The sequence below is a fragment of the Leptopilina heterotoma genome, unplaced genomic scaffold (assembly GCF_015476425.1).
Source record: "Leptopilina heterotoma isolate Lh14 unplaced genomic scaffold, ASM1547642v1 Lhet_201, whole genome shotgun sequence".
NCBI lineage: Eukaryota > Metazoa > Arthropoda > Insecta > Hymenoptera > Figitidae > Leptopilina > Leptopilina heterotoma.
The window spans coordinates 1,849,385-1,876,338 of NW_025110916.1; the positions used below are offsets into that span (position 1 = coordinate 1,849,385).

The 26,954-nt window shown below is 30.7% G+C and overlaps 1 protein-coding gene across 1 annotated transcript; it reads right to left on the reverse strand.

The window, feature by feature from the left end:
• LOC122501104 (protein hairless) lies at positions 1 to 26,911 on the reverse strand. The gene is made up of 4 exons (XM_043610376.1): positions 26,215 to 26,911; positions 11,545 to 12,182; positions 10,537 to 11,361; positions 1 to 1,712 (listed from the first exon to the last, which is right to left on the reverse strand). The coding sequence occupies exons 2-4, from the start codon at positions 11,882 to 11,884 to the stop codon at positions 1,678 to 1,680; spliced, it is 1,200 nt and encodes a 399-aa protein (XP_043466311.1). The 5' UTR covers positions 11,885 to 12,182; positions 26,215 to 26,911; the 3' UTR covers positions 1 to 1,677.
• Between the last annotated feature and the right edge of the window lie 43 nt (positions 26,912 to 26,954).

The window sequence follows — 26,954 nt, forward strand, 5'->3', positions numbered from 1 at the left end:
TAGTATATGAAATAATTATATTTAAGAAATTAGTCTTTTCTATACAACTGCTCCCCCACATTCATACAGTTCGGAAAACTTTATAAATTATATTCAAAAGTGAATGTTATTTTTAACCTTTTATAAAGTAAAGAGTATGTATATTGCTTAAATTTTGTTTTTTCCTTTTCACTAACAGAATACAATTTATTTAACTTATATTAAATAATATGACAAGTTCAGGTGAGAGATTTTGATGTGAGTAAGCAATACGAATTCATATTTTAGTATATGTACATGATTATGGAATAAAAATAATTATAATAATGAAAATAATAATAACTTTGATAGATTTGTGTACAATATATTTTCATAAACAGTTTTCTATTTTATGGTTTCTTTTAAACAAAGTCTCTCATTCTTATTCTCTCCCTTTCTCTCTTTCATTCATAAAGACATACACACTTCTCTTTTTCAATTGTAGGTTTTCTTTAATTTCTTTTATCAATGTATAAATAATTATATCAAGCGTTAAAGTTATTGCTTGATGAATTAAAAATTAGTTTGTTTTACAATTTTATAATAGGCAATAAAATTTTAGCTAATATCCTTTCTGTACATAATCCTAAGCCTTTTTAAACGATTTTTCAAAAAAAATGAATAATCGTAATTGTGTAACAATAATAATAATAATAATAATAATAATAATAATAATAATAATAATAATAATAATAATAATAATAATAATAATAATAATAAGAATATTAATAGATAGAAATAACAAGATAACGCGTATGGATAAAGAGATACATCCATTCAACAGTACCTATTAATTTTTTTTTCATAAAACAAAACAAAAAAAATGTCACATCTTAGCCAAAATTTAAAAAATAAATGAAAAAAATTTGTACAAGAATTTTGTGGATTTTTTTAGAACAGTAGATGTAAGAAAAATATATTTTCATACATATATAAAAAAGTTTGGCAATAATTCATTAATTTTCATGAATCAAATGTTTAAGTTCAATATGACGACTGTTACACAAAAGTCTATTATATACTTTTTACAATTGAATTAATACTGACTTCGTTTTGAATAAAATATCTAATGCATTCACTGCAGTAAAAATCTGAAAATTTAAAAATTTTAAGATTGCTTGCGTACATATAAAAAAATTTACTTGCGTCGACTGAGTTAATGTATAAAAAATATCCTAAATAATTAAAAATAGAATTAAATATTTTCTAACTCTTAAACGACAAGTAAAATAAAAAATTGCTTTCAAAGGTGTCGTCATTTCTTACGTTCGTCGTTAAAAAAAAATCCATAAATTTTTCCAATAGAAATTTTGTTATACCTAAATTGGAAAAATGAAAAATTGGAGGGCTTATATGTAACACTAAAATTAAAACGTTCTTTTAGACAACATACTTCGTTATTGCATTTTTGTTTACTTCATTTCTCTGTGTATAATACTACTAGATTCATGTATTTATTCTATAAAAGTAATAAGTTCTATATACTGATGGTGACGTTATTTTAATCTGTATTTACAAAAATCCAATTGTAAATCCCTAGCTTCTACATATTTATTTATTATGAATAAAAAAATACTAATATATCGCATGGTCGTTGCATGGTGAGTAATTATGTAGTTTTGTCCAAAAATAAGGCACCGACTTTTGGAATCCTGAGATTCAACCCGCATGCTTCGATAGATTCAGAGGCATATCTAAAACAAACATAAATTAAAAATATTAATTATTATTTTTTATAATATTTCGAAATTGGCGAATTGGCGTTGCGCATAGAGGTGATAGAAATGGTGTCAAAACTTGAATACGATTTAATAAACCTGTAAGGAGATTTATAATATCAAAACATAGTATTCTTGTTTTTTAAGATTATAGAACACGCATATGACAAAGAAAAATAATTTTTTCAAAGATTTAAACAGTTCTTTAAATTTTTAAAGTTGACAAACTTTTAAAAATTGAAAAATTGTTTAAATTATTGAAAAAATTTACAGACTTAGCAAATCGTATTCAAGTTTTGATGCCATTTTTGACGCTTTTGTCACTTCCTCTCGCGAAGCCAATTCTGACGCCATTTCGCTCAAGAAGTTAAGAGGTAATATACAGAGCACATAAAAAAGTTACTTTCGATGAATTATTTTAAGAGAACTCAAATTATAAGACTAATTTTATGTTACATTTTTTTTACAAAAAATTGCAATCACATGTGAGTAGAAGTGTAAATCTGAAACCAGAATTTCATGAGTTATAGAGAGATAGTAAGATATAACAATAACCTCCTCACTGTCAGGAAATACTGTTTCGGTTTTACAATTCTACTTACACAAGTCTGCACACCTAATTATCTTCGAAACCGTTGAACATTCCCACACAGCACCGAAAATTTCCTGAAAGTTGAAATTAGCTTGACTGCAACCTTCGGAATCTTTAGTGCAAAGCTCATGAAACTTGAAGTTTTTCTTTAAATGCCCGATGTTATTCAATATTTGACGTATAAAAGTTGACTGAACATTGCATGAGAGTTGAAGAAATTTAAAACTTTCATGCAATGTTTAGTCAACTTTCGCGTCAAACATTGAAAAACAGTCGAAATTTAAGGAATTACTTCAACTTTAAAGAGCCTTGTAACTGAAGATTCCGAACATTGCAATCAAGGTAATTTCAACCTTTAGAAAAGTTTCAATGCTGTGCGGGTTTGGGTAGTGTACATATGTCAAAAGTTTTAGTCATATTGCAATATTATTACACTCCTACACATAGCGACGCGACGTCGTTAAAAAGAAGTGAATTTTGACAAGTTAGTATTTTTGCAAATAAGTGCTGCCACCTATTTCAATGTCAAATTAGTCCTTACGCCCCACAGCACTAGGCACGCCGCATTCTCAGCAGCCCTACGAAAAGGGGTAAATACCGAAACTAATCGCAAAGCCGCAGGATAGACACCCACTTCGACAGTATTTGCGAAATTCCACAATCGACCAATCATCGAAAAAACATAATTTTCAACTCTTTCTTTATTTTCATTTACATACAATAGTATAAAAATTCACTTATAAATTAATACCAATGAAAACCTTTTTTTAATTCCAAAGTATAAAAAAGAGCGTGAATCGATTGGGGGTCATTCACCCGACTGCACCCGCCCAACAGCTTATTCGCCCGATTGACATTTGGCAGAAAAAAAGTGCCCGATTCCTTTTGCCCGATTTTGAAAGCCCGACTTTATTTTTAAGGATACGAATTTTATTTTAAGAAATTCTTATATTGTAAGACATATTTTCCAGGTATTTTAAAATTTTGTCTTCGGTTTTGTAGTATTCATAATCCTCAGCGACGCGTCTCATACGCTCTAGTACGGCAATCCAACTTTTTTTAGCCTCCTCTGGATCGGCAGGGTGACTATGTTCAGATTCTTTTAAAACAGTCAATCCATCTTCGCCTGGAATTGTTACAACTCGAGCTTTACATTCGCCGCGACGTAACTTTCTACACGCCCAATTCAATTTTCTATTTGGTCCTTTCTTCGATCTTACATATACGAAACCTTTATAGATTAAATGGTTGTTGACAATTCGAGGTCCGGAAACATCTAAATCCATTTTCACAAAAAATTTTGGGGAAAAAAACGACAAATTTTGATGATGATTGGAATACGAATTTTGAACCGAATGACTGAAGTTTGTTTGTTTATATGTGAAGATATGCACTTATGAAAAGACGATCGCTGTTACCATGAAATTAACAATCGGGAAAAATATATTGTCGGGCGCTTGGAATCGGGCATTACGAGTCGGGCAAAAAAAATCGGGTTAATGTCCAGACGGGCTAAGAAATATACGGGCGATAGGAGTCGGGCGAATGGGTGGGAACCCTTTACAGCGATTTTGACCTACGATATTTGACTCACATTTTTTATGATCATCCCGTTGTTCACTATTGATGAATATATCAAAAATTGAATTATTGAACAAGCTTACCTGAAGTGGTGTTCAATCCAAATTCTATGAGCTGCCTCGCCCTCAAAATCAATTACGTAGTATCGTTAGTTACTGTACGTTCTGACACACATATTTTAAATATAAAGGTTTTTTGGCGATTTTGGGATTTAAAATTGTAAATTTTAGGGTCTGGTAGGGTTGATCTTTTCGGACGAGGCAGCTCATACAATTTTGATTGAACATCACTTCAGATAAGCTTGTTCAATCATTCAATTGTATTTCGCTGCCTCGTCCTCAAGATCAATTACGTAGATGTTCAGAGCTTAAATGATTCAATTGGAATCGGGCACTTTTTTTCTGCCAAATGTCAATCGGGCGAATAAGCAGTCGGGCGAATGACCCCTATTATTATTGAGTTTTGCAGATCGACTTTTGACTTTCTCTTCTTTGCACAGAAAATATATTGTAAAAGTACCGTCTTTCTTGGTGATTTTATCCCTTAACCCATGTCAGACAAAAAAAACTGTTTGATTAGTGGAACACTTTAGCGCGGTTGCAAGGGATAATACTAGTCAGGTAGCAGTGAACAACCTAGAGAGGCTCACTGCTACCTGACTGGTATTATCCCTTGCAACCGCGCAAAAGTGGCACATATTGCATCCAGGCCCTCAATTATTGTGAGATAAATTACACTATAAATACGCATTTCATTCTATAAGCTGTCCAATATATGTTAAGGGGTTATGCCACTCTAGGATTTTAAAAAAATCGATTTTTATTTTTTTGCATTAAATAGTCCCTTAGGGTATCAGAAATAACATATCGTAGTATTACGGCTAGGTAAAATCTCTAAGTAATTTATTTTCGTAGTTTCGTATTTTCGTAGCGGCGAGGTCCTTTTGTTAGCGCGCTACGGGAGGTGATCTTTGAAGGATCTAGAGCAGGTATAAGGCTACTTTTCTGTCTAAACTATAGTCTATTCTACACAATTTGGCTTCACAAACAGTATGCAAGCGTCTGTTTCAGTCAGTTAGGCATAGTCAAGCATGTGAAGAGCATATTAACTTTAAACGCGATTATCTGAAAACTACATTTTTCGAGTTGGCCGCACTAACAACTCGTACAATTTTCAACCGATTAAGTTCAAACTTCACAAACATCTTTGAAAATATATTTTTTAAGGCATCACGTAGGATTTTTTTTTTATTTTGTGTTGTTCATTTGTTATTAACAATTTACTGACGATTTTTTGGTAGAATTTAGAAAGGTTAACTTTAGAAGTGCGCCATTTGACCATGGATCAATATATCGAAAAAATCCTACGTGTTGCTTTAGCTATTGTAATGTACAATAAATAAAAAATTATATACTCAAGATATTTCAAAATTTACGGGAACAGTTGGTGCGGCCACGGACCATATGCGCCACAGAGATGTCGACGGAAAACCCCAACAGCGTCGCCATTTTTCATTAAATTATTATGAAAATTTATATTTTTAAACTTCAAAAGATGTACAATAAACTCCTCATATTCCAATTTTAATTGACTTTATAAATTCTCTGCAAAAAATTCACAAAAAATGCCTATTTTTTCGGTTTCTAGAGTGGCATAACCCCTTAAATCCGTACATACACTGAAAGACCTTCGGGACTGTAGCGGAACAACGTATGTGACAGCAGCTCCACTATGGTTTTGGTGCGCTGCGGTAAAATCTTGGGCGCGTGACAGTCCCAAATGTTGGTGAGCAGCTCACCGAAGTAGTGGGAATGCCGCCTTTGGTTTGCAGCTGAACAACTTTTGGAGTGTCACGCGCCCAAAATTGTACCGCAGCAACCCAAAAGTATAGTCCTGTAGCGTTCCTCCAAAATGGTCAGTAGCAGCCTATCGAAAGTCTGCTGCTGACCCAAAGGTCTCTCAGTGTAGTATAAGACTGCAATTCTTTTTCAGTTTGTCACTTATACACGGAGAAAAAAATCTTGCTTTTATAGAATGTTAAGACTCCATACTTTTTTTTATAATTTTCTCTTAGGAATATAGGTCAACTTTCTACCTCGTTCGCATAAAAAGTTTCATAGTACAATTGCAAGACCACTACGGTATTAGAGGCATAGAAGGGATAAACAAATCATGTTAAAACCGCGAAGTAGTATAAGGAGACTTGTCGGGATGAAAAATATGCCAACAGAATTAGACTATGCCTATCTCACATTTTTTGGTGTCGGACTGTTGAGCAGGCGCGGATCCAGGAGGGGCCACAGTGGCATGCCCCCCCCCCCAAAAATTCAAACTTCCTGGAATTTTTTAAATGAAAATTTCATTCATAATAGGTCATCAAGCTAGCGTCTAGCAGATGGCCCCCCCCCAAGAACCTTGTCTGGATCCGCCCCTGCTGTTGAGTGCGATCTCCTTGGGAAAATTTAAGGGGTTACATGAGTCAAAACGCCTAGAAAATGTATGTCTTTTTAATAATTCTTTTTCATCAAATAAATGAATTTTTTATTTGAACACTTTGGTATCTGAAAGTACACTGTTAGATAAGTAAGATATGAAATTTTTGATAAAAAACATTAAAAATCAGGCTTGTAGCAACAGTTTTTCGGGACCCTTTCCAAAAAAATTGCTTTTGCGGTGGTCAAGATATCTTTTGACTGCTTCATCTAAAATCGAATTACAAAAAATTTTCGTTTAGTGGGTGAATATATCTCGTGATTGAACGAAGGGTTTTTAAAGAAATTGAAATTTGGATTTTTGTCAAAAGTTACAGTTTTCAGAACCATTAAAACCATGTAAAATCGGTTCTAATGAACAAAAAAAATATCCCTTCGTTCAATCAGGAGCTATATTCATCCACTAACAGAAAATATTCGGGTTTTTGATTTTCGATGAACCGGTCAGAAGATATCGTGACTACCGCTTTTTGGGAGGGTTCTCAAAGAACCTGTTGGTACGAGCCTGATTTGAAATATTTTTTAACGAAAATTTTACAAGTAACTCATTTAATAGTGTACTTTAAGATTTAAAAGTGCTCAAATAAAAAAATTAATTCATTTTATGGAAAAAAAATAATTAAACAAAAATACATTTTTTGGACGTTTTGACCCATGTAACCCCTTAAAACTAAATTACACCTTCCGCTCTTAACCCATTAACGCCCAACTCGTGAAAATTCTTTGGTCATTTTCAAGCTACGTAATTATAAATAAAACGGTTGACAATTTATATCAGAGGTACATTTTCTTTAGGTTTTGGATGTGCTCCTTCAGATTCCGGTGTCAAAAATAAATTTTGTCCAAACCAAAATTAAATATGGCTATCTCATTATTCAACGCAAAACGCAGCGTTCGAACGCAAGCATGTAAACACCGCCTAATACTGGCCTATTACGTGTCCAACATCGGGAGGTAACGCCTCTGGCTTGGGCTTAGTACTGAAAATCAGTAATAAATCCCCGTTTCTTCTCTCCCTCCTGTACTACTTCGTGGTTAAAACTAAACTTTTAGAAGTCGGTGGGCGTGGCGTAAAAGGTTAATTGCCAGAACATCTTAGTGGAATACCGTGATGGTCTTGCAATTGCACTATTAAATATTTCATACTACACTACCGTCCACAAGTATTTGGATGATTACAAGCGACTCTATGAAAAAACATGTCATCACTTTTTCAATCACATCTCGGAAATAAAAGGGGATACAAAAAAACTTAAATACGTTAAGAGAGTTTATTATTTTGCGTAAAATAAGCCGTCTTTAAAGTCATTTCGTTAACTATTTTTTGAGTTGTAGAGTGAGAAAGAAAAATAAAAAATTATCAAATTTTCTCAATTTGGTCTCTTGATTTCAACTTTTTCAAAAATCTAGAAAAATTTAGATAAAATTTTTTTAAAAAACTCAGAAATCTTCGTTAGAATTTCAGCTTTAAAATAAGCCTTCGAAAATTGAAAAAGATTAATCCGTCTTCGATTTATTATTAAAAATAAGAAGTCGTGTTGCAACCGATCGGTGTATTGAAATTCAACTGTGACGACTCGATTCTGGCTTCGTACGGCTGCCAATGGGAGAGAAAACAGGAACTGATTTATGAAACTTACGGGACATGTAAAGCACATTTGCCCTAACATTTAGTAAAATTTTGAACAAAATCGAAGATGAAGTTTTTTCAAAAACGGATTTTTAATTTTTCAAAGAAAAAAATAAATAAAATAATAAATAATAAATAAAAAATAATAATAAATAATAATAATAATAATAATAATAATAAATAATAATAAATAATATAAATAATAATAAATAATAAATAAATAAATTTATTTATAAAATTTATTTATACGTTTCATAAAGAATATAAAGAAACTCGAAAGTTCATCGTTCCCCTGCATGAATCCGTCCCTGCTTTCTCTCCCATTCGCAGCTGCGCGAAGGCAGAATCGAGTTGTCACAGTTGAATTTCAATGCATTAATCGGTCACAACACGGCTTCACATTTTTAATGATAAATCGAAGACGGATTAACTTTTTTTAATTTTCAAATGCTTATTTTAAAGCTGAAATTCTAACGAAGATTTCAGTGTTTTTTAAAAAATTTTATCTAAATTTTTGAAAAAGTTGAAATCAAAAGACAAAAATGAAAAAATTTGATAATTTTTTTTATTTCTTTCTCACTCTACAACTCAAAAAATAGTTAACGAAATTACTTCAAAGACGACTTATTTTACGCAAAATTTAATCAGCTTTCTAAGCGTATTTAAGTTTTTCTTATATCTTCCTTTATTTCCGAGATATGATTGAAAAAGTGATGGCATGTGGATTCCACGTCAGTTCAACACACTAATTTTTATGACTAGTTGGGATTTGGCTGTACTTTCGTAAATTTATTACTTTTATAGTGATAAACAACTCCACCAAATATTTTTTCAAAATTTTGAAAATTACCAAAAATATGGCATTTTCAAAATTTTTGTCTTTTTTTAAAGTGCTATAACTTTAGTTCTAATTAACCGATTTTGTATTTTCAAGAAAGGATTTCTTTGGTTTTGAGTATATTTTAAGTTAAAATTAATATAAAAAAAAATTCAAAAAAAATTTTTTTTTTGAAAAATTAAAAATCCGTTTTTGAAAAAACATCATCTTCGATTTTGTTCAAAATTTTACTAAATGTTAGGGCAAATGTGCTTTACATGTCCCGTAAGTTTCATCTTAGGATCTCAAAGGGATTCGGAGTAAAAAAATAAAACGTAACCACGTGTACGGTGATAATGCTATAATGAAGCGCAAGCATTACGAACATGGGGGAAAATTCCTCAACTGTCCATCAGGTCAAAAAATGAATTTTCTCTAAACTTTGCTAAAATATTACTATTATTAATAGAAGTATAAATATACATTTTTTTTAATTTGATAAAATATTTTTTGAGTTATGGAGTTTCAAAATTTTGATTTTTTTGAAAGTATCTTTTTTTCGATTTAATATATTGATAAGTAAAATTAATAAAATTTAAAGTACGAATAGTGATTATTAAAGGGGTTTTCACGAGCTATAAGCTGGTGATGAAAAAAAGTTGATTTCTTTCAATTTTACCTTGAAATTCAAGGTCAAATTCTTAATTTCAATATACTTATCTCAAAAATGTATTTTTTATTTTTTTCTAACCTATCCCAATCGAAAGCTTACCTTTTTTTCTATGAGCGATGTAAAAATCAGAATGGGACCATGGAACTTTTTGAAAAATTAATTATAAATCATCATTTTCTATGTAAAATAATAAATTATTTTTTTACTCCAAATCCCTTTGAGATCCCAAGATGAAACTTACAGGACATGAAAGCACATTTGCCCTAACATTTAGTAAAATTTTGAACAAAATCGAAGAAGATGTTTTTTCAAAAAAGGATTTTTAATTTTTCAAAGAAAAAAATTCTTTTTTTTTATATTAATTTTAACTTAAAATATACTTAAAACCAAAGAAATCCTTTTTTGAAAATCCAAAATCGGTTAATTATAACCAAAGTTATAGCACTTTAAAAAAAGACAAAAATTTTGAAAATGCCATATTTTTGGTAATTTTAAAAATTTTTTTTAAATATTTGGTGGAGTTGTTTATCATTATAAAAGTAATAAATTTACAAAAGTACAGCCAAATCCCAACAAGTCATGAAACTTAGTGTGTTGAACTGACGTGGAATCCACCCGGTAGTGTATATGCCTAAGAAGCCACGCTCTTAGACCATTAAACTTATAATAATATACTATGAGACAATCCCATGCGTTAAAAGAATGCTTCTTTACACTATAAACGCTAGATTTTTTTCTGCGTGTATGAAAATGTTTGAAAAATATTTAGCTTAAGAAAAAAAGATTCTTTAAGCAATTGATAATTCCTTGTTAACTTTTATGTGCTATTGCTATTACTTTTCTCTAACAACACTAAAAATTATTTATAAAATTTGTCGTAAAATTTATAAAATTTCGTTTTTAAAAAGTTAACATATTCTAAAATGATTTCTACATATTAATTAAATTTCTAAAAAATATAATGAATGAATGATGGAGTTACATGCTAAATATAATAGAATAATAAAGCATATACCTGAAGGAGGTGTGAGAGTTTGTTCCCTGTAGTCTTTATAATGGTGAACCAACGCTGGTGGTGACGATGGATGGGGTGGCGGTGCGTAGAGTGACATCGGAGGTGGATATTGGACGGGAGGTGAATAGTGCACCCACAATGGAGCCCTGTAAGTTCCAGGAGGCAGCAAGGGTAATCCGTAGAGAGGATGATGCATAGAGTTACCGGAAGCGATGAATGGGTCAACTCTAGCCGACGGGTGAGGTTGATTAGACGAATACTTGGATATAATTGATTGTTGGTCCTCCGGTTTAAGTAAAGTTCTTAAAAAACCCGGTTCTGTGCTTGGTTTGTCTTCACCTAAAATACTTGTTATGCTGTATGATGATAATTGTTTCGGAGATTGAACTGACGGTGTTGATATATTAGTTGTCTTATTTGGTGGTTGCGGCGTTGCACGACGCTTTGATGCTTGATCTTCGAGAGTCACTCTTTCTAGTTCGCGTAGAATTCGCTTTCGAGGTGAAATAACGTTTGGATCTAAAAGTCGCAAAAGCTTCTCGATAATTAAGTTTAGAGTCCTACCAGTCGCAACACCGTTAGTTTTAGGTGATGTTCGTTTTGAGAAGCCAAAAACTGTTTCGAGACCCAGATGTAATGTTCCACTTTCAAATGGTTGCCTTCGTTTTTTGGCTATCAAACGTGGATGCATGCAAAGGCGTTTTCTAGGGTGTCTGCGAAAGTAAAAGTTGAATTCAGTAGACACACTGCGTCTTGGATTACTTTGTTTCCAACAATGGTCTCTTTGCCATGGGCTGGACTGAACTGATGAGTTGTCGTCTGAAACTGAATTAAATAACATTAAGATGTTAAATTAAAAGTAATAAACCACTTAATGATCAAACCTGTGAAATTTAGTTCTATTCTAACTTTAGTGAGGTTTTGAACTTTGATAAAATTATGACTATAGAGAATATTCTTTTCTTTTACAACTTATTGTAAGAAGTTGTTAAGAATAACAAGCCTTACCACTAAGTGACGTAGAACTCTCCTGTCTGTTTGGAGTTGTGCTTGCAGGAGGCCAGAATGTCTTTTTCGGTACAGGAAACCAAGTGGTACGTTCACCATCTCTGCGGTGGGACAACTCAAGAATAAACTTTCCATCTTTGAAAAACTTAAGTCGGCCACCAGGAGTTGGTAGAACGTTACTATCAGAGCTTGAATCGTTGTGATGAGTTGATTGAAGATTAGAAGTTTTACAATTAGCCTTAGTAAGGGCTGGGTGCAGAACAGGAGGATCACGTGAGCACATTTCTGTTGTGCCCCTCACGTGACTTGCGTGAGTTTGACATTCTGACTTCTCACGCATACTGACACCCCACTGCAACCCATTCTCCACAACAACAACCTCTCATATTTCGGTTTATTTTTTATGAAAGCAAACCAGCTTTCTCGTTTAGAATTTTCTTTTAATTTTATAGGGTACTAATAAACCAGAGCATTTTAAACTTCCGCCAGAAACGTCCAGAAAATCTTCAATTAAATAAATATGTTATATTCTTGATAAACGATCGTGGAAGACAAATATCTTGGAAGCAGATTTTGTGTGCGTAAAATTTTTAAAGGTTGTCATCAAAAACAATATTTCTGGAATAAAGTTGAAATTCCTGAAAATAATAGTAAAAGGTAAGATAAATTTCTTGAGATTTAACAAAAATTATATACATAACATTAATGAAATTCATTCTTATGTTCATATATTTGGGTTCCTAAATAGTAGATAATCTATTCTGGAGCAACATACAAAATCAAATGTTCGTATGTTTTTTTAATCTTATAAACTTACTCTCCCTTAGGTGCCTTAACAAATAAAAAAAATACAAGTGATATTTTGTTTTTTATTTCTGTGATATTTTTGTGACATGAGAGACAATCAACAACATATACTTAAGTGGTGGAGCTACAGTTGCTCTTCTTAAAATCATTGGTGTTGTATAGAGCTGTGCAAAATTCGAACCGAACCGAGTTTTGTTCGGTTTTGGGGCGCCGAAATACACAGAAAAAACTTGGTCTCATTTTTGTTGCATCTCATTTTGAGTACTACTCAATTTGAACAAATTACTAACTTCAAGTTGCTCAAAATGAGTATTACCTGTCGATAAACATTTTCAAAATGTTGGGTTAATAACATTTGCAATTTTGTCATTTTGTGATATTTCATATATATTTACTGTGAAAAATATTGATTTTCATTAATTTGAAAATATTTTAATGTCTTTTTATTTAAAAATCAATTTATTAATTAAAAATTAACTTAATTAAAGTAAATTACACATAACAGGATGAATAAATTTTCAAACTTAGCGCCATTTAATTGAAGTAAGTTGTGTGAAATCAGATTGGCACTACTGGTATGCAGGCCTGCTGGTATGTCAACAAACATTTATAACCTAAAAATTTGCTTGCCTTTATTGAAAAATTGTAGGCAAAATATATGTGAAATGAATATTACATAATATTTTTTACGTCATTTACGCACAGTTAATTAATATATTTTATATTTTTATTGGGTTATTCATTATTTGATGAAAATTTCCACGTATCTTTTATACTCATAATCCTCATAATGAATATGATTTGTCTCATTATGAGTAATTTTTATGTAAGCTCAAAATGAGACAAGGAGTCTCATTTTTGTTGCAACTTATTTTGAGTATCGTACGCTACTCATTTTGAGACTAAGTTTTTTCCGTTACACGGAGAGAAAAAAAAGAGAGCCGTTTGATTTGGCAAGAGAGCGCTGTTTTCCCTTTATAAAGCACAGCAGTAGCGCCGCAAACGTCGAACGGTTATACTTTTTGAGGAGTATCGGTTCTCTTCTCCACACAAATGGAGCCGCTTACTTTCCAAAAAGTGTACCCGCTTTCCCCAAAAAGGAGAACCGTTCTCCCCTCAAGAGTAAGCCACTGATCTCTATATACCTCTGGATTGGAAATGCTATGAGCAGAACTTTTACCACCGCGGCCATCTTTCATTGTAGTAAAAGTACAAAATTATGGTGCGAAAGCCTTGTATTTTAAGTAATAATAATAATAATGATAATAATAATTATCAATTTTAACATTTTATATTCTATACATGAGTTGTTTATTCATACATCTACTTACAATAAAAAAGAAATTTACTTTGTAATATGAAACAAGGCTTTCGCGCCATAATTTTGTACTTTTACTACAATGAAAGATGGCCGCCGTGGTAAAAGTTCTGCTCACAGCATTTCCAATCCAGAGGTATATAGAGATCAGTGGAGTAAGCAGCGTGCTTAACCTCAAGTTGAACGGCTGTTTCGCATTTAACGCAACCGCTCTACCGACAGGTAGAGCCGCTTACTTTTTTTTCTCTCCGTGTATATGTCGAATGTCGAATATTCGACATCCGAACTGGGCTAGTTGGAATGTCGAATATTCGACATTCGAACTAGGCTAACTCGAATGTCGGTTTTTCGACATTCGAACTGGGCGACTGAAATGTCGAATTTTAGAATTTGACATTTTAGAATACTAAAACCGAACACAACTCGGTTCGGTTCGAATTTTGTAGTAACTCGAATGTCGAATATTCGACATCCGAACTGGCCTAGTTCGAATGTCGAATTTTCGACATTCGAACTAGGCGAAAAAATTCGAACAGTTCGGTTCGAATTATTTTGCACAGCTCTAGTGTTGTAATTTTTATTTAATTTTAATTACTTTAACTTTAGAAACTAAATGAAAATAAAAGTAATTTTAAATAAATTATATTAAAATGAAATATTAAGGATTATCTCACCGGGAATATAAGGAAATGACAGAAAATTATAAAACTTTCAGTTTGCTTCTTTAGCTTATTTTAGAAACATAAGATTTTTTTCAGAATTTGTACTACCTAAATTTTGTTTGATAAAATAAATTTGTAATTTAACATAGACTCTTATGGGAACTCAGACAAATCTTAGGAAGAAAGTGTGATAGAAATGAGAGAAAAATTTGGGCCTTTGTGTATAGATACACACTAAAACGTTTTACTTAAAATGCAAATAAGCTAACTTTCAATCTATAGGTGTACTGCATGAGTGTGCGACTGCACTTAAGTAAATCGTTTTTCTGTGTAGATAATGTCAAAAAGTTAAAACTGGAAGAGTTTTGAGAAGGTTGACCACAAATTTAATGAATAAATAATAATAATTATTAAAGTTTCTGGTTTCAAAATAGTAATATATGAACAACAAATATAGAGTCGTCAAATATTTGAAAAACAATAAAATGTGGATGACCACACCAGTGACAAAATAAATAAATGTTGAATTAATTTGGAATGCGACTTGAACGATCTTGAAATTATACATCACATTAAAATAGGAGAGCGGTGGGAGAATTGTTAACTCTAGAAGAATTTTTAAAAAAATTGTTTTTTGGGTCATTCCAGTGAAAATCGTCTAGTAGTCATTCTTTCATTCATTCTGTCTGTCTGTCCACACCTGAAGTCAGTCATTTTATGCTTATTAATATTAAAATAGTATATTAAGCAACAAGGGTATAAAGGCAGCCATTTGTTTACGGTGATTTTTGTGACACGAGTGGAGGTCGAGGGCGCCCCGAGACCGGAACGAGTGTCACAAAAATCATCGTAAACAAATTGGCTGCCTTTATTCCCATTTTACTTACGATATTTTTTATTCCTAATGCACAAAAGTGGCGATTTCAGATAGCAGACGACAGGGAATAAAAGTCATTCACTTGTTCGACTTATATGAAAATGGCGGCCGTTTTCTCCCTTGAGCAAAAATAACGCATGGGATCAGCTGTTACTTTTGCACATGGGAGAAAATGGACGCCATTTTCATACGGTCGAACAAATGAGTGACTTTACTCCCTGTCGTCAGCTATCTAAAAGCGCCATTTTTGTGCATGTGGGATAAAAAATACTTTTACTTTCCTTCTTTTGACAACTAGGGGAGACTAGGTGTGGTTGTTACGCTGTCTCAGAAACAGTTAGTTATAGAGATGGGGTTCTAAAGGGAAAAATGTTTAGTTTTTATCAAGCTTTTATGTACGAACTTGCTGCAATATGTTTAAAAGTTATATGCAAGCTTTACAAGTAAAAAATAGACACATTGGTTTTTAGAGGCCAAAAGTAAACCTTTATACTTTACTACGTAAATTTTTTAATATCAATTCTATGTGGATTAAGCTTTAACAAACTGCCTTGATTGTCCACATTTAATGTATACTATTTTAATAAGGCAATTTATTATAAACAATGTACCTGTTGTGCAGTTGTTACAAGTCATGATGAGAACGGTTATTTTTTCCAAAATTCAACAGATTCGTTTGAAATGTAAAATATTTGTCAAAAATGTAATAACACTAATTTTTTATGAAAAATCTCATGCTTTTCCTAAATTTGACTTCAAAATTAATAAAAAAAAAACTTTTTAAAGTTTTTCTCATTTCGAAACAATATTAGTGCTGCCATCTCTATGGAACTGTCACGTTATTCAAAAATTATGAATAATTAATAAAAATTGTTATAAAAAATGATTTGTCTTCAATTTAGAAATGTTATAGATGATTCTTGATATTGTAACAATCGTCATTCACTTTGTGCAGTTGTTACAAGTTACACGCTGTCATTCAAATGCTTAAATATTTTGTTCGAAAAAAATCGAATAGGTTGAAGAAATTTTTCTTAACGTTTGGTTAGAAAAAAGTCGAAAGGAGTTTCAAAGTTTATCTAAAAACGTTGTTAGAAAATTCGAACTGAGTTTCGAAATTTTTCTTACCACTCTGTTCGGAAAAATTCGAAACAGATTTTGAAATTTTTCGACATTATTGTTTCGAAAAATTTCTAACCTTTGCAAAATAAAACTGGCGAACAGTTTTTCGAAAAATTTCGGAAAAATTTTTACAGTGTAAGCTTCAAGATGTAAAGGTACACTCTCACCTCTACTGTGAGCGCAATGAGAGTAAGAGAGAAAAAACATTTAATTTGAATTTTCTAACTCTCTTACTCTTATGTGTTACCATGACAACCTGCAGGCAGGCAGTAGGAGCTGTGCTAGCGCCTTAAGGCCGTATTTATTTTTTAAATTTTTGATTTAACTGAAATAACTACTGTTTCGATTTACCCTTTGTTTCTATTTACCCCATATATAACCTAAATGATTTGTCAATTATCAGAATTTGTATATCGCAGTATTTCTATATTATCGAATTTTTATGTAACGTAAAAATATATCACTGAAAAAAATATATTTATGATACTGTCATAAATATGGGCAATACTCACATATTATATTGGTGGATATGGGACAACCATACAGTATTGCTGTTTCAGCTATACGCAGTGTAGAACAGCCATATGTATGTGAGATACAGTAAAATGTATGTGAAGAGCACCAATACTGTATTTGAAGAACAGAAATACAGTATTGCTGTTTCAGCTATACGTCCTTACTATACTCGTATGACAAAATCGACAATATCATTTTTTTCAGTGTATGTAATCGAAATATAGTCTGACAGAATTTAAATTTAAACATATTTTGGTGTACAACCATTAAGGGGACACCTAAGTCACCTAAAAACAATGCAAAAAGAGTCAACTTTCGGTACACTTTTCTCGAAAACTATTATTCCAATTGCGTTCGCCCTTTTTTCATTCGATTACAAATATAATCAATTATATGAATAAGAAGTTATACGACGTTATCTTCAATAGAAACTTTTTTATAGATATTTATACCAAAAGCAAAATAAAAATCCCATTTTCTCTGATTCATTGACTCATATCTCCGTTTGTACAACTCAAAATGATGTTAAACTTCTTATTCGTATTCTTGGAACCTTACTGAACAAAGTAAAAAAAAAATTACAAATCGGTTTAGTAGATTCGGAGAAAAGTGTACCGAAAGTTTAAAAATTGGAAAAAAACAATTTTTACAGGAGACACGAAAAAAGAAAAAATACTAAAAACTCATGGTATTCAGAATCATGTAATCAGATTTTTTCAACTCTTCAGAAAAGGTTTTAAAAAGTCTTGTTCTATTCCTAATTGAGTCTACTTTTAGAGAATCAAATAAAAAAAATCGATTTTTTGTCATTTTTCCACTTAGGTGTCCCCTTAATATATAGTTGAAATTATATTTAAAATAATTTTCACTTAACCATATTTGTAGGCAACCTAATTTTCGTAAGAGTGAATATCCAAAACATCGAATTTATAAAAGATTGAATTTTTAAAACGTCGAATTTCTAAAGCACTAAACTTTCACAGTGTCAAATTTTCATTTGTCCTAACTTTCTTGTCACTATAGAGTTTAAGCTGGGCAGTTCCATAGGAAAAGCAAATGGTGGATCGCCGATTTTTTTAAACTCTGTGATTTTGTAGTACTTGGGGTACTAAATAACTGTGCCAAACTATTGATTCTACAAGAAAAAGTCATTTATTCAAAATTATAGAGAAAATGTCAATTTTTTGTAATATTGAAAAAAAGTTAAGAGAAATTAATTTTTCAATAATTTGTTTAAACAATTCGCTGACTACGAATATGTTGTCAGATTTTCAAAATTCAAAATGTCTAATCCAATATGGCGGACTTATTTTTCAAAATTGATCAAATTCACTTGAAACTTGTTACTCGGAGGTTTTTGGAGTCGTTGATTATGAATCTAACTACATATTTTTTTATTTTGACATCATATTTGTAATCAACGACTCCGAAAACCCCAGAGAAATAAATTCTAAGCGAATCCAATCCTTTTTAAAATAGTTGTATTTTAGGACTGTGTGAGTTAATTCTTATGCTTGCCAACTGTTAAAAAAATCATTTTTGACGATTAATTTAGTTTGTTGTCAGCAATATCGCTTTATCTTCTTAAAGTACAGGGTTCAGGCTTTAATTTGACTCCTATGACAAGTCTCTAGCACGTCGAATTTATCAGGTAAAAATTTTCAAAAACAGCGAAAAACATGATTTTTGGAAATTTACCCCCACTTTTCTCAAAATCCTAACGTAATGGGAGGTTCTCATTGCCAGATTCGGATTCAGCGCACCAAATACTGCGGGAAATGACTTCTCGATCTCAGACAACGGAAATTTTTATTTTTTTGAAGGCTTGTGTGTAATTATTGAAAAATATTTTAAAAAGTGCGCCGTTGATGAAACATAAAATTCAAAAGGTATTTTAGATTCAGCATGTTGATATTTTGTCAATTTTACCAAAAAAATCGTATGATATGCGCTGTAGCTAATTAATATGCTGAATCTAATATCGTATGGATTTTTTGTTTCAGACCATCCATGCCAAAAATTTCATCAACGGCCCACACCCACTTTTTTTATTAATATTTTTCATTAATTATTTTTAAATTAAAAATAATATTTAAAAAAATTAAAACAGTTTTTTTCTTGCACTTTGTGAGTGTATTTGGGGCATTCCACGCCAAGTCGAAAATCATTTTGCTTTTGCATAATGATAATGATAATTTTTTTTTTCAAACGTACACTGAGAAAAATAAACATGACTGGGTGCTGTCCAGACAGGAATGGTTCCTGTCCAAAAAAACAATTGAGTTTGGCAGCTGTCATGTCAGTGCTGTTTGGACATGAACGATTAATGTCCAGACATTACTGATTCCTTTATAGACAGGAATGGTTCCTGTCTAGAAAGCAAAGAGTACTGTCTAATTACAAAAAATTTTTGGACAGGAACCACTCCTGTCTAGACAGTACCCAGTCATGTTTATTTTTCTCAGTGTAGTTTTTAATGAAAATATTTTAAAAAAAATTTTAAATAATTTACGATAAGATTTTAAAAATTTTAAAATAAAATTTAATTTCCAACAATGTATGTATCGATCAATTTTTTTCAAAATTTTTTGTAAGAAACTAGCACTAAAATAACAATTTTTAAGCCTTGTCCGATTATTATGGGCAAACGATGGGATCTAGGGTGTTGTGGGGTGATGTGCAACGTTTTTTTTCGTTGGACGAAAAACATGTCTCAAATAATTAAATTTTGAAATATTTCAAAATTGAATGACTTAGAGGCATTATAATAGAATATTTCTGCATTATTAGATTTTCAGAATTTTAAATTTTTCCTACAAATTTTTTGCAAAAAAGTTGGGGTGATGTGCAACACCATTAAAATTCAGGTATGTAATGCATAAATATCAATGAAAATCTCTTTAGTTATTTATTTTAGGCTTTTTCAATGCAAATTAATCGAAATCTGCAAAAAAAAATTTACTAAGGTATAGTTGACCTCTAAAAATAGAGATTTCACCAAATAAAAAAAAATTTTTTGTTTAATTTTTTATTTATTCATGACTGAATAAGGAATATAATTAAAGCTCATAATATAATTATAGCTCAGAATTTTTTATTCATAATGTGAATCGCAGTTATTGCACGTAAAGTATAAAAAAAAAGTGTTGCACATCACCCCAAATATGATATTTTACGAAAAATGTTTTGTACGCAATACAATGCAATGGAAACACAAAATATAAACGGATATTTAAAAACACTTAAAAAACCAACAATAAACACATTCTTATCTATAAAATAAATTAAAACCCTTTACAAAACGATTAGAAATGTAAAGTGTGAAAAATATTTCCTGCTCGAGAAATTTAACTCAACTTACGTACAGCAAACCTGGCTGCGAGCTGTCTCGTGATTTATATATCAAAAACGAGTTACTGAGGACACAAACAAATGACAATACTTGGCTCTGTTCAATATCGAACTGTAGATCAGAAATCGGCAGTGTTGCACATCACCACACAACACCCTATTTATTTTTAAATTTTTAAATTTTATATACGCAGTGGTGGCCAAATGCCTAACTTGCCATTTGACAAAATCACAGCAAATGTGTTTACAGACTGAGTCTCTCCAAACTTAATCTTCTTCCTGTGTAAAATTGTGATTTGGTCAAATGGCAAGTGTGGCAAGTTAGGTCTTCCGTTTTCAAAAATCTGTATCTCCTGAACCGCTTTATGAAAAAATTTGAAAAAATCAAGGTAGCTCATTTCAAAGAGTAGGGGAGGATGGGACAAGGATAGTTAGTTGCTGTTATGCGTCTTAACACCAAAGGATAATAGTAAAAATTGGAAGGCAATCTGTCACCATTTGCGAAGTTAGGAGTTTATTTTTGAAAAAAGTCTGTTTTGATAAAATGTTAACGTAATGTTTATCATATTGTTTTCTATATTAGAGTTTCAGAATATTTATTTACGTAAGTGTTTTCCGGAGTGGAATTTCCTGCTGAACACGAATATTTATTTTCAAATTAATTCACGTTGTTCCATAAAATTTAGAACAAACTGAAATATGGACTCACAGGGCAAGGATAGTTAGAGATTATAACTAAGGATAGTTAGAGATTAACAGGTAAAATCCTGTTAATGACATTGCAAATTTTAAAAAAGTGTTTAATTGTTCTTTTTAGGTTGATATAGGTACATAATGGGGCGTAATTATATACGGAAAACGAAACTTATTGACCAAGAAATTGGTGGTCGTCTGAAGTCCCCAGTGCTGGGGCAAGGATAGTTAAAATTTTTTTTTATTTTCTCATTCGTATCTCGTAGGGATTTGAGTCTACAGTAAAATAATGTATAGCAAAATTATAGCCAAATAACCAGGCTTTCCAAAAATACTTTTCGTTTGCAGATACATATTAGTGTTGGCGCGATACGAGACGAGGCGAGAATTTTATCAATCTCGTCTTGTCTCATAATTTTAAGGCGATTTATCTAGAGCTGTGCAAAATTCGAACCGAACCGAGTTTAGTTCGGTTTTGGGGCGCCGAAATGTCGAATGTCGAATATTCGACATCCGAACTGGGCTAGTTCGAATATTATGTCGAATATTCGACATTCGAACTGGGCGACTGAAATGTCGAATTTTAGAATTCGATATTTTAGCGTACCAAAACCGAACAAAACTCGGTTCGGTTCGAATTTTGTAGTAACTCGAATGTCGAATATTCGACATTCGAACTGGACTAGTTCGAATGTCGAAAAACCGACATTCGAACTAGGCGAAAAAATTCGAACAGTTCGGTTCGAATTATTTTGCACAGCTCTAGATTTATCGTCTCTTCTCGAGCGTCGAGAATCCTATGCATTATCGTCTCGTCTCGAGCGTTAAAAACGTTAAAAATGTATGGAAATCACGATTTCTCGTTCTCGTGACTCCTCTCTCGTCTCGTATCGACTTAACGATAATTAAAAAAATACTGTCAAGTTTGGCCGCTAGATCCGAAAAGGTCTTATCTAACTGTTCTTGCCCCATCCTCCCCTACTAAAAGATTAAAAATGTTTTAAAAAAATTTGAGATGCAAAAGCAAAATGATTTTCGACTTGACGTGGAATGCCCCATTTATTTATGTGTAAAACCTCACATGTCAATATTTATAATTTAAACTTAAAAAAAATTTACAAAAATAGCCTTTTTTTAGCGCCTCCATAAAAGTGGGTAGACTCCTTAAATGTATGTAAGGAGTACTGAACAATTTTCTATTTTTTGAGTTGAGTTAAGGAAATACTTCTAATAAAATTTTTTATTTTATAAGAGAATTATAATTATAATTGATAATAGACTAATGTCTATTAACTATTAAATATCTATTGATATATAAAAAATAAACTACACGCAAAGTATTTTATAATAAGGTAGTTTATAATAAAAATAAAATTAATTTTGTTATATTATCAACATTTAAATTCCATATGGGCACTTGCAAGAGAAATTTTTTAGTTCACCTTTTAAAATCGGCCAAATCCTATATTTTTCATTTCTATATTGAAAAAAAAGATACGTTTTTTTTTCTTTTGAGGGGACAAATTTGTGAGTTATGAACTTTCAAAATGTTCGTTTTTTGAATCTAGACCTAGTTTTAATATAATGTCAAATAAATCGAAAAATGTTGTTTCTTTTCAATTTTTAACAAGAGAAGAATTAAGTTTTTTCAACTTTGGATATGATAAAGAAAATTTAGAGCACTTTATTAAATGCCAGTTTTTACTTTCTTTTTACTTTACCGGTAAACTATTAGTTATATGAAATGTAATAACAGGGATCACAGTGGCATTTCCACTTGAAAATAGGTAAAAAAGGGGATTTTTCAAAAGAAGAAAGGGGATTTTGAAAAACACGATAAAAATTATTTTGTTACAACATACAGGGTTTATTTTTTTAAACTTTTATTTTTCCTTCTATTTACAGCTTTTTGAATTAAATCTGACTTCTTTTGCTCCTTTTTTCTTAAATAATTTAAGAACAAATAGCCATTTTTTCTTTTTACGGTACATATAATATGGAGTTTTCTAAGGTTTGTTTTATTTTGCGCGCTATTTAAACATTTTACAAAAATAAAATCAGGGTGTCCAACAAGGATTGAGAAAAAGATTCCCTGACTTTTTACTTTCCTTATTTCTTCTTCGACTATAATATAGTTAATAAAATATAAGAAAAAAGTAATCTCATACTTAGAGGAAAAATCCTCTTCTAATATCCTCTTAATGTTTTCCTCTCAAAACAAAACTATTCGACTTGAATGTATATTATTTTTATTATTAATTAATTCATTGTTTTATTATTGACATTTGTCAAAAACATTGAATATTTAAAGGAAATAAATAAATAAAAACCAATTTAGTCTTGTTAGATTACAAAATTTTTAAATTCACAAAAAATTTTAACTTTCTTATTAAATTTATAAAAATGTCCCTGACTTTCCTGAACGCTGAACACCCTGTAAAATCTTTTAAAAAATTATTAAATCATAATTTTTACTTTTCAAAAAAAAATTTACTGAAAAAAGGGGAATAGGGGAGAAAATATTTGAATTAAGGGGATTTATTTTTTTTAAGGGGAAAAAATAGGGGGAAAAAAAGGGAATAGGGGAAAAAGGGGACGAACTGTGATCCCTGTAATAAAGTAAAAAAATGTCATTTAATAAAGTGCTTTTTTGTCCTACAGTGAGCGGTGCACAATGCCACGTGCCAGCGACCTGCACACGAAGTTTAATTATTTATTTAAATCCATCAAACTTATCAGGCCAACTCTAAAATTTTTGCAATGTCATTTAGTATTTTTACGTATGTTTAAAAAAATTTCTTTAATCATATCCAAAGTTAAAAAAAATTTATTTATTTATAAAAAATTGTTATTATTTTAATAGAAAATGAAAACAATTTTTTTGTAATATTATTCAAAAGTAGAGAAGAAAATGAAACTATTCTTTTCTTGTCAAAAATTAAAAAGAAACAATATTTCTCGAGTTATCTGACATAATAAATAGGTCTACATTCAAAAAAAGAAAATTTTGAAAATTTATAACTCAAATAACTTTTTGTATTCAATAAATATGTGTATAGAATTTAACAGTGTTTAATTTAAATTTGAAGAATTTAATCAAATTAGGGTAAACCAGACTGTAGTCGCCCACCCTACATTTACATTACGTATTCGAAGTGGCCGATTACTGTCGGATTCTTACTTGTTTATTTATTAATTTTTTTAACGAATAAAAATTTTTTTTCATAAACATGACTGGTTAAATAGTTTTGTGTGATTGTAAGGAACAACATCACATAAAAGAATTCGAAGAAAAATATGAATTGCACTTTTAAAACAGTGTTAATTAAAAAGATTGCTTTAGGTGGCCGACTACTGTCGGATTCTTACTTTTTTTTGTAAATTTTTTTAACGAATAGGAAATTTTTTTTTGTAAACATGATTGGTATACTAGTTTTGTGGGATCATTAGAATCAATCACACATGGAAGAACAGTATTCATTACAAAGATTTTCGTAAGTGGCCGACTACTGTTTGGTTTACCCTAAATAATTTTAACGGTGAACAGTTCAAGTGTAAAAAGTTTAAAAATAATAATTTTTATAATATATGTAGAATTTATCACTTGGTCAAATATATAAACAATATATTATGGAATATATCAATCAATCCAAGTCAGGTTAATAATAAAAACACATGTCTTATTTTAACGTTTCGACAGTCACAGCCGTCCTCTTCAGAAACGAAAAAAAGACGTCACGAACACTTATCAATTAATACTTATATTCGGACATCACTTATAAAAAAAAAAAATATTTATTTGATAAACGTGTGTAGAATTTAACATTGCAGGGTGTCCACATGTCAGCAAAGTCAGTAAAGGCAGGGAAATGTCAGGAAAAAAATTTTTGTCAGGAAAATTAAGAAAATTGATGATTTTTTCGACTAATTTTAAAAAATTGCGACTTTTTCGACTTTTCTTCCAAACGAAAAATAACTATAAAAAAATTTTTCAAAAATTGTTTGTGAATCATTTTTTAATATAATTAAATTTTTCAAATATTTATAGAATAAAAACCCTTTTGAGTAGTTGAACTTTTGTAAAATTTAATTGATTTCAAGTATTTATTTACAATTTTTGAAGAATTTTAATTGCAAATCTTGAAAATAATTGAAATATCAAAAATTTTAATGAGAAATCTTTAAAGGTAAATTTAAAAATGAAAATTAGCTTCTAATTTTTTAAAATTCAATATTTCCAGTATTTTCAATTACATATTTCCAAAAATTCAAATACATACAAAAATAATAACATTTTGTAATTCTTTTTAACATTTTGGAGAAAACATTCAAGTTCAAAATTTTTAATTAGAATTAAAAAAAAAATTAGTAAGTTTTTTAAATTATACAAAATTTAAAAAAAAATTCAATTATTTTCGAAAAATTACATTAAAATATTTTTAAAATCTATTTTTAAAATCTAATTATTAGAATTGTTTTATAATAATTTTTTAAGATTCAATTATCTTCGAACAATGTAAATAAAAATTTACTTTTTGGACTTATTAAAATTTTTGAGAAATCATGGTCCTGTTCATAATTAGAATTCTTCAAACATTTGATCAATTTATATTTTTCAAAAATTCAATTATTTTGAAAGATTTTATCAAATTTTAATTGTTTGGAACTATTTGAAAATTGAAAAACTATTATATTTATATAGGTAATTACAATTATTATAAAAAATTGAGTTTTTGTATTTAAATAATTGAATTCTAGAAGAACTTTTGGGAAATTATTTAAATTAATTGATTTAGAGATGAAGTTTAGTTGAAAATTGTAAAAAATAATTGATAATTTATTAATTGATTCATTTTTAGAAATGATTAAAATTCATAAATTTTACCCATTTTCCGTAAACATTCATATTTGCCTGTAAAAAGAATTTTGTCAGGGAAAGTAATTTTAATATCAGTAAATTGTCAGGGAAATTGATAAACTGAAACTTGTGGTCACCCTGCATTGAATAGTTTCTTGAGTAGTTTTAACTGTGTAGTATTTGAACTGCGCCGAAAAGATAAAGGGTGCAAGAAAGTTAATGCTTTTGTTTGAAAATAATAGTGTAAAAGCATGACAGTATATATAGCAGTAAAAATAAACGAATGTTTAGGTTAGAGTAGCAGGTCGAAGAATATAACTTTGAGAACTCCAGAGTTATTTTTAGTGAGAAATGAAATAGGCTAGAATAAAATGAAGGATATCGAAAGAAATTCGTCGATGGCATTCAGATGTTTCGTACTATTCGTAATTAAATTGATTGTGAGCGAACACAAATTGTTACTTACTGGACTGAAGGAGGTCGTAGGAAGAAATCGTAGCAATTGATATAGTCCAAGCTGTCGATCGGAAAAAGTTGCAATCTTGCAATCAGTCTTGATAGCAAATCAGATGGACATTAATTTTCGCAATAGGAGCAATGAATTTCAAGTAAAAAATTGAATTCCGATGACTAATGACGAAAAGTCGGAAAGTTAGCAGTTGAGTGGAGTGGTTCGGTCTTGTTGGATGTCTACCCACCCACGCACTGTCTAGTTAATTGGTATGGAAAAAAGTGCATCGTATTATGGAAACTGTGGACGAGGCGTCGAGATGAGGAGAGCTTTTTTACTACATGTCATAGACCGACGAAGGATTTCTTTGGCAGACAATGCAAAGTATTTAATTTTCTGGCAGCGATTACGGCAGTGGTTGACAGTAGCACTTGAGGAATCGAAAATAGTCGGTTAAGCCGACACATGTGTTTAGTTGCAGTGGTAAAATACTTGCGGGATTTTTCTTCAGTTCGCTATGAGATTAAAAACCGTATGTCCATCCTTGAATTTCATGTAATTTTCGTGCACTCGCGGCAAAAAAAACAACGATTTCCGTCCCTCAGTTAGCTATCACAGTTTGTCATTTCTCATCGCAATCCAGATTGGTGGTGGTAGTAAGACATCGACATCAAAAACATGGATGTTGTTGTTGTTTTGGCTACAGTACCTACTTTCAGTTATATTTTATTTAGGGATATAGGGGAAATCACCAT